At 44.2% G+C, this 13805-nt stretch overlaps 1 protein-coding gene across 2 annotated transcripts in view; it reads right to left on the bottom strand.

Annotated features, from left to right (window-relative positions):
• MBOAT2 (membrane bound O-acyltransferase domain containing 2) overlaps window positions 1–13805 on the bottom strand; it is a 107763-nt gene that overhangs the window by 7152 nt on the left and 86806 nt on the right. For both annotated transcript variants that reach the window (XM_024999544.2, XM_024999545.2), the window contains exons 7-12: window positions 10600–10783; window positions 7101–7293; window positions 6428–6531; window positions 5432–5496; window positions 3840–3972; window positions 2106–2257 (exon numbers count right to left, since the gene is read on the bottom strand). In XM_024999544.2, coding sequence (XP_024855312.1) covers window positions 2106–2257; window positions 3840–3972; window positions 5432–5496; window positions 6428–6531; window positions 7101–7293; window positions 10600–10783 — 831 coding nt within the window. The remainder of the gene's footprint in view (window positions 1–2105; window positions 2258–3839; window positions 3973–5431; window positions 5497–6427; window positions 6532–7100; window positions 7294–10599; window positions 10784–13805) is intronic.

The raw sequence follows: 13805 nt of genomic DNA, 5'->3' as shown, positions 1-13805 counted from the left end.
ATATAGCTTCTTGATGGTTACTGTCACAAAATAAAGATCACATTATTAAAAATACTATTAGAAGTATCATGCCTCAAATTAAATATAAACCAATGTGACCTACTGCTTCTATAGCTGTAAATCTCAATGTTCCTGAGACAGAATATCCAATCAATAGCTCAATCACATTTAAACATATGTAATAATTCTGTGAAAATGGAAATTTTAGCAGGAGTTACTTATGTCTTCCCGTATGACTCTTATCATATTCAATTCAATAATTCTGTGACCATATACTCTTGCTGTCATTCTAAATGCTAGGGTAATAAAGAATTTATGAAAGAATAAAGCTTTTGATCTCAGATCACTATCTAATACGGGGGAGGGGAATTTGGTGGGTGAGGGAGAGAAGACAAATAGGTAAAATATGGAATTCAAAATAATAATTTCTATCATGTAGAGATGACAATAATTCCTCTAGAGAAGGAAATGGCAACCCACTCCATTATTCTTGCCTGGGAAATCCCATGAACAGAGAAGTCTGATGGGCTACAGCCCATGGGATCACAGAGTCAGGCACGACTGACCGACTAACAACAACAACAAGAGCTGACAATGTACCAGTGAACCGTAAGAGTGAAAAGGGAACCACAGAGAAATTTAAGCAACTGATTATCTTTTGATTGAAGAAATTAAGAGAATTAATAATTTGTTATAAAGAACAAGCTATACTTTTTTAACTACTTCATCATATTCTTTATTGTTCATTTTCTATAGGTTTTCCTTTTCTTTTGAAGTTAGCAGTCTGATAGCCTAAACTCTTGGTCCATGGACTTTATTAATAGCTTCTGGTGACTATCAGAGGATATACTGCCTTGGCAAAAAAAGTCCATTTGAAAAACCTGAATGAACTTTTTGGCCAGCCTAGTATTTACTTCCGCCCCTAAAATATCTCCAGTGACTCATAAGCATCTGCTGTAACATACAAACAAACCCCCAAACCTTGGCTCTCGAGCAGGGGGCTCTCACCAGCCTTGGCTCTAGAGCAGGGGTGAGCAACCTCGGCCCGTGGGCCAAAGCTACCCTGGTGCCTCTCTCTCTGTCGCTGCTGATGCTAAGTGACTTCAGTCGTGTCCGACTCTGTGTGACCCCATAGATGGCAGCCCACTAGGCTCCTCCGTCCATGGGATTTTCCAGGCAAGAGTACTGGAGTGGGTTGCCATTGCCTTCTCCAATGCATGAAAGTGAAAACTGAAAGTGAAGTCGCTCAGTGGTATCCGACCCTCAGCGACCCCATGGACTGCAGCCTTCCAGGCTCCTCCGTCCATGGGATTTTCCAGGCAAGAGTACTGGAGTGGGGTGCCATTGCCTTCTCCACTCTCTCTCAGTTAAATTGAGAAACAACCGACAAGTAACACTATTAGCTTCAGGCGTGCAACACAGTGATTCTATCTGTTATATGTCATGAAATGATCGCCACAACCATGCAGTTCATGACCAGGTGTAGAAAGAAGAGCTCCACTTTCCAGTGACACTTTGGAGAGATCTGAAGCAGTGGGTACCCAGGTGATAGCCCTCTAAGTCTGAACGGTGTTAATCATTCCATAAATAAACTTAAGACTGCTAGGTTTAAGATGTAAAAGTAACTGACGATGCACTTAACTGAAGGAAATATGTTGGGTTCTATTTTTCTATTCTACCTAAAAGCAAGAAGCCTTCCTAAATTTCAAAATATGATACAAATGAATTTATTGATATTTACAAAACAGGAATCAACTCACAAACACAGAAAGCAAACCTATGGTTGGTTACCTAAGGGAAAAGGGCACAGGGGAGAAATAAATTAGGAGGCTGGAATGAAAATATACCCATTGCTATGTATAAAACAGATAACTAATAGGGACCTCCTATACAGCACAGGGAACTATACTCAATATCTTGCAATAACCTATAATGGAAAACAATCTTAAAAAGTATATATATATGTATATATACACACACACAAATATATACATGAAAACCTTTGGTATACATCTGAAACTAACACAAATTGTAAATCAACTATATTTCAATAAAATTTTTTTTACAAATTTCCTATGCCACATTTGTTAAGAGTTAACACTTACCTGTAAAACATGAGTGAAGCTTTTACAGAAAGAAGTACAAATGGCACAACTGTGTAACTTATTGCTATCTGAGTTGCTATCCATGTTATAACATCATACAAAAATTTCAGCTGGGGAGGTTCGATGAAATAATGTCTAAAGTTATTTCTCACCTGAAATAAACAGAAATATTCATCTTTAACAATGCTTATGGAATCACACCGACTCCATCAACTGTTTCAAGGATGTGGAATAGATGAAACTCTCATACACTGCTGCTGGGCATCCAAAATGGTACTGTTACTATGGGCAAAGCTGGTTCCGAGAAAACTAATACACCTATAAATAGGTATAAAAACTATGGAAAAAGCATGGTGACACATGGGGGCAAAATGTGTGCATCTGGGTGAAGAGCACAGAGGAGCTTCTTTATAACTTTTCTGTGGATTTGAAATTGTATCAAAATTAAAAGCTTCTCCCCCAAAGTTAACAATTGCTTCAGTCAGTTCAGTTCAGTTCAATCGCTCAGTCGTGTCTGATTCTTTGCGACCCCATGAATCGCAGCACACCAGGCCTCCTTGTCCATCACCGACTCCCAGCGTTCACCCAAACTCATGTCCATCGAGTTGGTGATGCCAACCAGCCATCTCATCCTCTGTTGTCCCCTTCTCCTCCTGCCCCCAATCCCTCCCAACATCAGAGTCTTTTCCAATGAGTCAACTCTTCACATGAGGTGGCCAAAGTACTGGAGTTTCAGCTTCAGCATCAGTCCTTCCAAAGAACACCCAGGATTGATCTCCTTTAGGATGGACTGGTTGGATCTCTTTGCAGTCCAAGGGACTCTCAAGAGTCTTCTCCAACACCATGGTTCAAAAGCATCAATTCTTCGGTGCTCAGCTTTCTTCACAGTCCAACTCTCACATCCATACATGATCACTGGAAAAACCATAGCCTTGACTAGATGGCTCTTTGTTGGCCAAGTAATGTCTCTGCTTTTCAATATGCTACCTAGGTTGGTCATAACTTTCCTTCCAAGGAGTAAGTGTCTTTTAATTTCATGGCTGCAATCACCATCTGCAGTGATTTTGGAGCCCAGAAAAATAAAGTATGACACTGTTTCCCCATCTATTTGCCATGAAGTGATGGGACCAGATGCCATGATCTTAGTTTTCTGAATGTTGAGCTTTAAGCCAACTTTTTCACTCTCCTCTTTCACTTTCATCAAGAGGCTCTTTAGTTCTTCTTCACTTTCTGCCATAAAGGTGGTGTCATCTGCATATCTGAGGTGATTGATATTTCTCCCGGCAATCTTGATTCCAGTTTGTGCTTCCTCCAGAGCAGCTTTTCTCATGATGTACTCTGCATATAAGTTAAATAAGCAGGGTGACAATATACAGCCTTGACGTACTCCTTTTCCTGTTTGGAACCAGTCTGTTGTTCCATGTCCAGTTCTAACTGTTGCTTCCTGACCTGCATAAAGGTTTCTCAAGAGGCAGGTCAGGTGGTCTGGTATTCCCATCTCTTTCAGAACTGGCACACCTGGCTTTCCCGTGTTTCACTTTACTCTGCCTTCCTCTCAGATGAACCGAGTGTGGGTGGGGCCTGCCTGCCTCACTCAACACATGCAACAAGCATACCAATAGGAGCTCAGGGCTGGCCCAGTGAAAGCAGTGAGACTGCTCAGTGGGCGGGCAGCCTCCGCCCCCAGTCCATGTGACTGGCCCCGCAGGATGAGAAGGTGTCCCCCATACTCACAGCTCGCGCCACCAGCGTCATCAGCATTCCGGTGAGAAAGGTCAGGTAATAGCCCGGGTACACCCCGTGCCAGATGGCAGAGAGGAAGAAGGTCTGGGTGGTGGGACTCAAGGAGGCACGTTCATAACACACCCTGGAAACCACGACACACGTGAGTTGTAAGAAGCCTGTCACCCCCACAACCATCATTCTTTCAGTCCCAGTCAGGATTTAGGAAAACAACCACACCTTAGCTTGGCCATTAGCCTCAGGGAGGTTATGGCTCCTATGAGGTTTATAAAAAGATTTTTTACTTCTGTCTTCTTACTGGTATCACCAAAATGGTCATTTCTAGTGTGTGGGGAGTCTGTACTATGTACAGAAAAACTTTAATAAATATAAAAGTTATTCTTATCTTACATTATTTTATTATTTTCTTCACTAACATTTAGGACTTTCAATTGATCTAACTGTACTCTACTGGGAAGCAGGCTGTGCTTAAAAGTCTTCCTGTCATAGGTGGAGAACTTACATGAAAATGAGATTTTCCTAAGGTATGAAATTTAAAATATAACAACAAAAATAACATAACAATTAGCTCAGAAAATGTGCAGCCACTGGGGAGACTTCAAGGCACCATGAAGTGACGAGAATATATTTTGGGTGTTTCAAGAAGTAAAGGTCATTATTTGTCATAAATAAAGGGCATTACTGGGATGACCCAGAGGGATGATATGTGGAGGGAGGTGGGAGGGGGGTTCAGGATTGGGAACCCATCTACACCCATGGTGGATTCATGTTGATGTATGGCAAAACCAATACAATATTGTAAAGTAATTAGCCTCTAATTAAAATAAATCTAAATTTAAAAAAATAAATAAACAAAGGGCATTACAGAGAATGGTGCTTAGAGTCCCCCTATCACAAGAGCAGTGTTTTATGAAATAAACTCAAAACCTGGCAGTATCCCATCGGGAACAAGGAGACAGGACCCCTGGGAGTTTCTGTGCACTGTCCTAAATTTGCCTCCTGTAATCAGTCCTCTGTCTTCCCCCTGTGCCCGTGACAACCTCCTCTTTATGATTCTTAACTCCAGTGCCTCTTCTTCCCCCGCGCCCCGTGCCTGCACGCCTCCTGCCCTCTCATCATCATCCTTACTACAAGGATCAGCATGTGGAGACTACTCTACAAGACCTTGAATTCCAACTGCAGAGGTTCAGTCTTCAGATCCTGCACCCAACATATAAAGGTCTATTCTACTGGAATATTTTAACTATTGTGGAAAATCTAATGCATACGTATGGTGGTTATGTAGCCACTTTTGTTTGGTCAAATCTCCCATGAATGAGGGACGTACTGGCGATTTCAGACCTTGGTGGGCACCTTTAAAGGCAAATGGAGAGGTCTGTGGTAGCTGCATTTAGGACTCAAGGCTAAACAGTTCTCAGGCTTGGTACCACCCTGCTTTGGAGGACAGTAAGTGTGTTTCCTGGTTAACACAAAGTCACAGCATTCATTTAATTTAATCTAATCAAGAATGTAAACCCAGTGAAGCTCAGTCTCAAGACCCAGAGGCCAAAGCATAGCTGAAGACGGTTCTGGAAGGAGCTTACCTTTTGAGCCAGAGAGCTGTCTGAATATTCCAATTATCGAGAAACATCTTGAAACTTGTTGACATCTGAAAAACAAAGGAACTTTTTTCTTCGGCGGACAAAATAATGAAGCTGTAAAGGTAAGCCACATTTTACTGGGCTGAGAGTACACGCGTGACAGTGACAGTCAGGTGCGGTCTCTTCCCTAAACACTGCTTTCTAACGGAGTAACATCATTCTACAGAAGGGGTTTACTGTGGGGAACACCCGTAAGGCATTATAAATGGACTTCTCGCTGTTTTCTCCAGTGCATTAATAACACTTACAGGGGCCATCGTGGAATCATCCCAAGACACTCCTGCAGAGCACGTGAATGAACAGCAGTGGCCAGTCACTGGGCACAGCCTGGATGCCCCACTACTGGCACAGCCCCCCTGTGCCCTCACCTCCTTCAGCCCCTCCCCTACCCCACTTTGGGGAGTCTCAGGCCCTCTGGACCTGCTCCCCGGGAGGAGTGGTCTGTACATCTTCCTACCTTCCCAGCCCCTCACTCAAGCCTGTAAGACTGTGCTCAGCAGGGCCTCTATTCCTCCAGCCTCACCTGTCAGTACCGCTAGGTAACAACAAGGACCACAACCCTGCCCCCCGCCTTGGGCTGCCACCTTTGACTGGAGCACCTGGCTGCCTCCTACTAAAAACTCAGCCTACAGCATCATTTCCTCCAGGACGCCTTCCCTGGGCCACTAGTCCAAGCTGGACCACTCTGCCTCTCTGATCACAGCCAGTCTTTCTGTATCTCTGTAAGCAGCATTGGATTCAAGCCCAGAAGGGCCTTATTCACCAGATCCCCAAGGCCTGGGGCACACCGCTGATGACCGACAAATACTGGCTGAGTGAAAGAGTGAGATTGTTACAAATCTTTCAGTACCATTCTTGGAACATCATGTTGTAATCTATGGAACCAAGTTATGCCACGTAAGAATCCTACGGTGACTGACTGCTTGATGATGCACCAACCTCTATTTGCTTGATCCTCAGATTGGAAATTAGGTCCCAACGGGCAGCTCCGTTTTTGTCATACCCTCTGAATCCAAAGCCTGCCGCATTGTTGATGGCGTCGGCTGCGGGACACAACGGAAAAGGAAGTGTTAAGAACCTGTGTGACAAACTGCCGTGCTGCCCCAGAAGACGTATGTTATCATAGACTATGCCCTTGAACTCTATTGAAGTGGATTTATTCTCATTTTATCTGATATTATACTAAAGTGGGCCTTGATCCAGCTGTTAGAATCTAACAGTTTTTAGGGCCTCCCTGGTGGCTCAGACAGTAAAGAATCTCCTGGCAATGCAGGAAACCTGGGTTCTGATCCTTGGGTTGGGAAGATCCCCTGGAGAAGGGAATAGCTACCCACTCCCGTATTCTTGCCTGGGAAATCTCATGGACAGAGAAGCCTGGTGGGGCTACAGTCCATGGGGTTGCCAAGAGTCAGACACAACTGAGTGACCAATACTTTTCAACAGTTTCCAGGATCAGTCCTTATACACAGGACATGAACTGTGAGATTTGTTTCTCCTGCACAGATGACCCTAGTTTTTCTCATCGGTCCTGAACTACACATCCTCAAGAGGGCGCCCTCCTGGCTATTGACACGTCCAATGCTAATGCAAAGCCTATTCACATGTTACTTACCTAATGTCCATGCAAAATAGTACTTGGGTCTGGCGGCCAAAAGAGAGACGTAGAGATAGATCACCTTGGTCGGCCATGAAGCTGTGGCCTGAAAATGCTCATCAATGTTGTACTCCACAGGTAACATCTTAGAGATGATCAAGTGGAACAGTAAGGAAAGTCCACAGACTAAGAGTTTCTGAATAACTGCAACCTGAAAGCAAGACAAGTTGTCATAAACCTAATCCGTACTCCTTTTACTTCCTTCCAGGTATTATCACCAGATTCACTCTGAATATAGTTATTAAGCCTGTATAACTCGGTCAAAAGTCCTGAACTCTGTCATGCTCAGCATTTAAAGCCTTCACTGTCTCACAGTTTGAATATGCGAAGCCTTATGTCTACCTCTGGGTCATGGCTCAAATCACACCAGAAATCCCAATTTGTATTCGCAGGACTTTCAGTAATTAAAAAAATTATAATCTAAAAGAAAACACAGGTATATAGGATGACTATGTAAAAATGTTACCATTAATAAGTTTGGGTACAGATTTTATATGATCACACTCACACACACGGTTTATTATTTTCCACTGTGCCTTTTCCCTGGTTTCCAAGTTCTAGGTACTTCATGGAAATTATTTTTACAATAAACAACTTTTAAATTTCTTTAAACCTGTAAGTTCTTTTATGCAATTTTGTTCAAGATGATAGTACTAAAAAAGCAATACAAGCAAGAAAACAAAAGATCTATACAAAAGATTCTGATGGAAAGAAAAGGCAGACCTTTACTTTTTTCTGGTAAGGTTAAATTACCTCAAGAGAACCCAACTCATGGCGTTTTTGTGTTTTCAGGAGGCCAGAATATTTCAATCTGATTCTATATAAAGAAGATTCTACAGGCTATGGAGGGAAAAAAAGAAGTAGACAAAAGAAGAGGCTGGATCCAGATGAAAGAATGAAACAAAATACTTGGATTAGTGTCCCATACAGGAATCAAATAATATTCCAATTAACTGCAGTAATTTGCAGATAAACACTTATTTAACACTTTCTGTAATGGGGCCAAAAGCAAGGCTCAAAGGCAAGAGTGAGAGCACGTGCCAGATTCCTGCACTTTATTTCTGCACAAAAAAAGCTTTATTCATTCTTGGGCTGCTTGTCAGGAGATGCTGGACAGTAAAGGGCTCTTTGCTGCAACTGTTCTTATTCTCATTTTCCTGCTCATCTTTCAAAGCTTTCTCTAGGAAAGTAATGCTACCTTTCTTTCACCCTCCACCTCCAAAATACCTAAGCTACACATCTGAATAGAAAGAGATTTGCAGCAGGTAATTAGAGAAAAACTACAATTATAAATGAAGTGAGATGAACCAAATGACCTCACACATGAACCTAAATATTGGCTGTATCCTTTTAGTAACACAGTGAGAAATACCATGGCCCTTAAGTCTAAACTACACACAGTTTCTAGGTCTCAGTTTAAAACAGTTAACGTAACAGAAGCTGTTGCGTGCTCGTGCTCAGTCTTGTCTGACTCTTTGCGACCCCATGGACAGTAGCCCACTGGGCTCCTCTGTCCACGGGATTTTCCAGCAGGAGTACTGGAGTGGGTTGCCACTTCCTCCTTCAGGGGATCTTCCTGACCCAGGGATTGTACCCACGTCACCTGCACTGGCAGGCGCATTCTCTACCACTGAGCCACCTGGGAAACCCTAAAGTAACATACCTGACTTCAAACACCAGCTGGCACACACACCCAGGACACCCCCTTAAACAGCTGAGCCAGTGTGGCATTAGGAACTTGGAAAGGCAGGGGGTGAGGGGGCCTAAAGCTGGGAAGGCAGATGTAACCCCCAGTTCGCACGGCCTCCCGCTGAGCAGATGGACAACCCCTCCCCGATGCTGGCAGGAGGTCAGAAGTTAACCCTCAGGGAAGCCTAACTAGAGAAGGACCAGGTTTAGGGATGCAGGTCTACACCAGGGCTGGAATGAATGTGGAGACATGGGTGATGTGTCCTGAAACGTGATACCCTTCAGCGCCCACCCCCCACCCCTGTTCACTCAGTGTCCAGCTCCGGGGACCAGCAGTCAAGTCTGGACACGCAGGGCAGAAGACAGGAGAAGTCTTCACTCAAGAACCCAAACAGCCCCAGAGAAAACTCCTACAGACATCACAGGAGAGATTGACAGGGGTTCCCTGGAGCCATCCTCTGCTTCTTACACAGTGAAGGATTTTCTGTTTGGACATGCTGAAGTCACATGTCATAGTCTTCTCTGCAGCTAAGTGTAGCTATGTGGTCACGAGTAACATGGTAACTTCCGTGGCGAGCATCTTAGACCATGGAGATGAGGGAAACACCCTACGGATGGCAAACCTGGGAGCATCTGGAGCTCCAGCCCATGGAGCTGCCCTGTTATCCATGGATAACCGCTGACACATGAGCTGTCGAGTGAGAGAAGAACACAACTCCCACCTTGTTTAAACCACGGTCATTTTGGTCCTTGGTTCAGCAGCCAAACCTGTACCTTAATGCAGCTGAAGACAACTGGGAGGCCCCCAGCGAACGGACCACCAGGGTCCTGACTGACCTACCTGGCATTCAAGGAGTTTCCACACCCCACTCGTAACACAAAGAGTTTCTTACTGCCTTTGAGTGATCTGTAAATAACTCCTACTGTTTGACTGTGTGAACTATGTACATATGGAATTTAAATTTATCATTGCTGCTGCTGCTGCTAAGTCATTTCAGTCGTGTCCAACTCTGTGCAACCCCATAGACGGCAGCCTACCAGGCTCCCCCATCCCTGGGATTCTCCAGGCAAGAACACTGGAGTGGGTTGCCATTTCCTTCTCCAATGCATGAAAGTGAAAAGTGAAAGTGAAGTCGCTCAGTCGTGCCCGGCTCTTAGCGACCCCATGGACTGCAGCCTACCAGCCTCCTCCATCCATGGGATTTTCCAGGCAAGAGTACTGGAGTGGGGTGCCATTGCCTTCTCCGAAATTTACTGTTAGACACATTTATTTGGTTTTGTTTCTTTGGCTGGACCCACGTGGCTTGCAGGACCTTAGTTCCCTGACCAGGGATTGAACCTGGGCCATTGGCAGCAAAAGTGAAGAGTCCCAACCACTGGCCCACCAGGGAATTCCCTTGGAATTTTAATTTCAAATATATTCAAACTGCGATATATGCTGTTGTCAACAACCTCTTACTTATGGTGTTCAGAACCTAAGGAGGAGAGTGACCTTTCATAAGGGTTTTCCTGTAAAATACTCCATGACTATAGAGTATTTCCTCACTTCGTAGGTACCTTACTTTTGTTCTTTAATCATGGTTGTACTTCTACACGGCATCACCACTAGGTACTATGTGAAGAGTCATTTACCTTGAAAAATGTTTTTAAAGAAAAAGATGGGTATCTTTTTTTTTTTAAAGAAAAAGATGACAACACTGGTCTCCTGAAATAAACAAGGCTAATCAATACATGCTAGAAATGCTGCAGACGAATCTCCAGGTCTTACATTTGGTGATGGCTCTGTCCTTTCGTACTGTATCTCTTCTTTCCCATCTTCACCTGACTGCGTCATATGGTACGATCTGCCTTCGATGAAAGTGATGTAGTCTTTGTAAGAGCAGAGCGGGCCTGCCAGGATACCCATGAAGTTACAGTTGTAACTTAAATATTCCAGAAGGCTGGGCATGCGCCTGCAACAAAGAGACACGCTATGTGTAAGACAGACGTTTGCTTTGTGAAAAAGCGACGGGAGTGATCAGCTCCCACCTTGACTCCTCCTACCATTTCCAAAATAAAGCAAGCTGTGATTTTCATCTGCCTCCAAACAATAAGAATCTAAAGTTTCAGGATGAAGGAATGCTCAGTGGTGTTTCTGGATAAAAGAGTTTCCACCCGGGTCTCTATAAGCCATGACAAAGGGTTTCTATCTGATTTCCTCACGATGAAACAAAGTCAAGGTGGACAAGATAGGGCAGAAGATTCATCTCTTACTAGTCACTCACTCACTCACTTTACAAATCTATGTGTGCCCATGCTCCTGGGTCTAGAGACAGCAGTAAATACCGCAGGGGGATTCTGCATTCAGAGAACTTATACAACAGCTGCAGAAAATCAAGAATAAAAAACAGACAGCTAAGTGCTACAAGGGGGAGGGGGCATTTCATTAACAAGCCAGGAAGGCTTCTCTGATCATGAGACGAGTAAGGGAGTCATGTGAATGTCCAGGACCAGGACTCCAGGGACAGGGAGCAAAGAGTTGGGGCAGGTCCAGCCACAGGGAGGCCAATGCAGTTGGAGGGGCTGAGCTGGGGAGGCAGGTGGGAGGGGCGTCAGTATGCCAAGGTGGGGAACACAGGGCCTGCCTTATAAGCCATGGTGGAAGCTTCAGATTTTATTCAGAATGTGCTGAAAAACCACAGTGGTGGTGGTGGTGTAGGGGCTCAGTCATTTTGTGACTCTTCAAGGACTGTAGCCCACCAGGCTCCTCTGTCCATGGGATTTCTCAAGTAAGACCACTGGAGTGGGTTGCCATTCTTTTCTTTACTACAGTAGGGTTTTCAATACCTATGTTTTCAAAAGAACCCCTCGAGCCCCTGTGTGTGGATAGAGGAGGGTGGAGGAGGGACCACCAGGCAGGAGGATGTGGGATCCAGGGGGAGGTGACGGGGCTGGATCCATGCAGGGGACTGCGTCTGAGTCCAGCCTGGCAGCACAGCCCTGGGGTCTGCTGATGGATTGGGGTGGGGAGTGAGGGAGAAAGGAGTCAAGGATGTCTCCCAGCATTTTTAATTCAGTTGCTCTCTGGTCCATCCAAATGGCACACGGTATCTAAAGTTTACCAAGCATTCCACTTCTCGATGCAGGAAACCTGGAGAAAACCAGTAACACAGGACACTATGAAAATGCATCAGAAGTGTGAATTTTTTATACCTTAAAACCACCTCTGGGACTTCCCTGGTGGTCAAGGGGTTAAGAATCTGCCTTGCAATGCAGGGGATGAGGGTTCAGTCCCTGGCCAGGGACTGAACTAAGATCCCACATGCCATGGAGCAACTAAGTCCCTGGACCACAACTAGAGATCCCACATGCTGCAACGAAGACCTGCCACACCCAAAAAAAAAAAATATATATATATATATATATATTATATATATAAAAACAGCTCCATCTGTCAAGTCTTCCATCCATTGACAACTATAAACCACCACAAATAAAAGAGCAGCTACAGCTGGGGATGATAAGGAGGCTCATAAACATGTTATAGCCCCATCTGCCTCTCTAAGATGACACATGATCTTAAAAAAAAACATCCAAACGCTCTCTGTGGCCAAGAGGAGTCAACAGAACCTCCTCATAAGTATTTTTATAATCATAAAACGAAGAGAAAACAGTGCTCTGCTCCACCTGACACTCAGGTAGGTCACCACTTACTCAAAATGCCTTCTAAATTTTTCTACATTTTGTTGTTGTTGTTTAGTCGCTCAGTCATGTACAACTCTTTTGTGACCCATGGACTATGCTCCAGGCTCCTTTGTCCATGGGATTTCCCAGGCAAGAACACTGGAGTGGGTTGCCACTTCCTTCTCTAAGGGATCTTCCCAATCCAGGTTATCGAACCCACATCTCTTGCTTGGCAGGCAGATTCTTTACCACTGAGCCACCTTTCTACATTTCAAAGCGCTTAGAACCTTAAGTACTTTTTCTTGAGGACTCAGAAATGATGGGAGCAAGGTGTTTCTGGCAGATTTTCCTTGGTAGTTCTTCCCATGTTGGGCTGAGATAGAGACTTTATCACCACCTCACACACAGCACAAGTGCCCGTCGTCACAAAGCTGCAAAGAGCCCGTTATGCTCCAGCAACGGAGCCTCATTTTCAACACTGCTTATTTCAAGACCAGAACAACACCAGGTTATCTAAGCCGCAGCTCATCTTACCATATCCAACAATGTATCACAATTTGGAAGGATGGGAGATAATTCTGATCTACGAAACTTGCTGAAGTCATTTCTGGCTCAACTGTCATATCAAATGACAAGTCATGTTAGGAAAGAAGCCAATAACTGTAATACATGCAATTAAAATTCGAACTGAACATTAACTGTAATACTCTAATTATGGTATCAATGGAAGACTCATTCTTCATTCCATAAACATTGATATCAACTGTGCATGGAAATGTGAGAGAACTGTGGGCGACAATGAGCTCTGTGCTTTTACGTTTGGGTAGCAAATCTGAAAGGAGTCCTCTCTGCCTCCTTCCACTGTTCAGACAAGCAGAGCTGAATTTAACCAGCTCTGGGGTCTTGCCAGGAGGCCACCTGGGAGGACTGTCTATTAACGAGCAGTTCCTGGGATGGACAAGGACTCACAAGGATCACAGAGCCCAGAACAAACTAACCTCTCACCAAACAAATAAATTCAAGTGCATATTTACTGATCTATAAAGGCTGGCTGTAGTGAACATCAAAAGAGAGTCATTTTAAAGATGGGATCAAAGGTGAGCACTTCGGGCAGGGCCTCCTACTGCACAATCTCCTTCTTTTGACAGCCATGCATATATTAGTCCCAGATTTATAGCAAACAAGGTGCTTGCAGGATGCTTTTCAAGTAAAATGAGTACCTTATCTCTAATTACATTAGATTAAGGCAGGCCCTGCCAAGAAATTAAGCTAGTCCTTAGAAGAATCCATAGGGGACCACAATAAATGACA

The sequence above is a fragment of the Bos taurus genome, chromosome 11 (genome assembly GCF_002263795.3).
Source record: "Bos taurus isolate L1 Dominette 01449 registration number 42190680 breed Hereford chromosome 11, ARS-UCD2.0, whole genome shotgun sequence".
NCBI classification, from domain to species: Eukaryota; Metazoa; Chordata; class Mammalia; order Artiodactyla; family Bovidae; genus Bos; species Bos taurus.
Note: the sequence above shows the minus strand (reverse complement) of the source record. Positions and strands in the feature narration are given on the sequence as shown.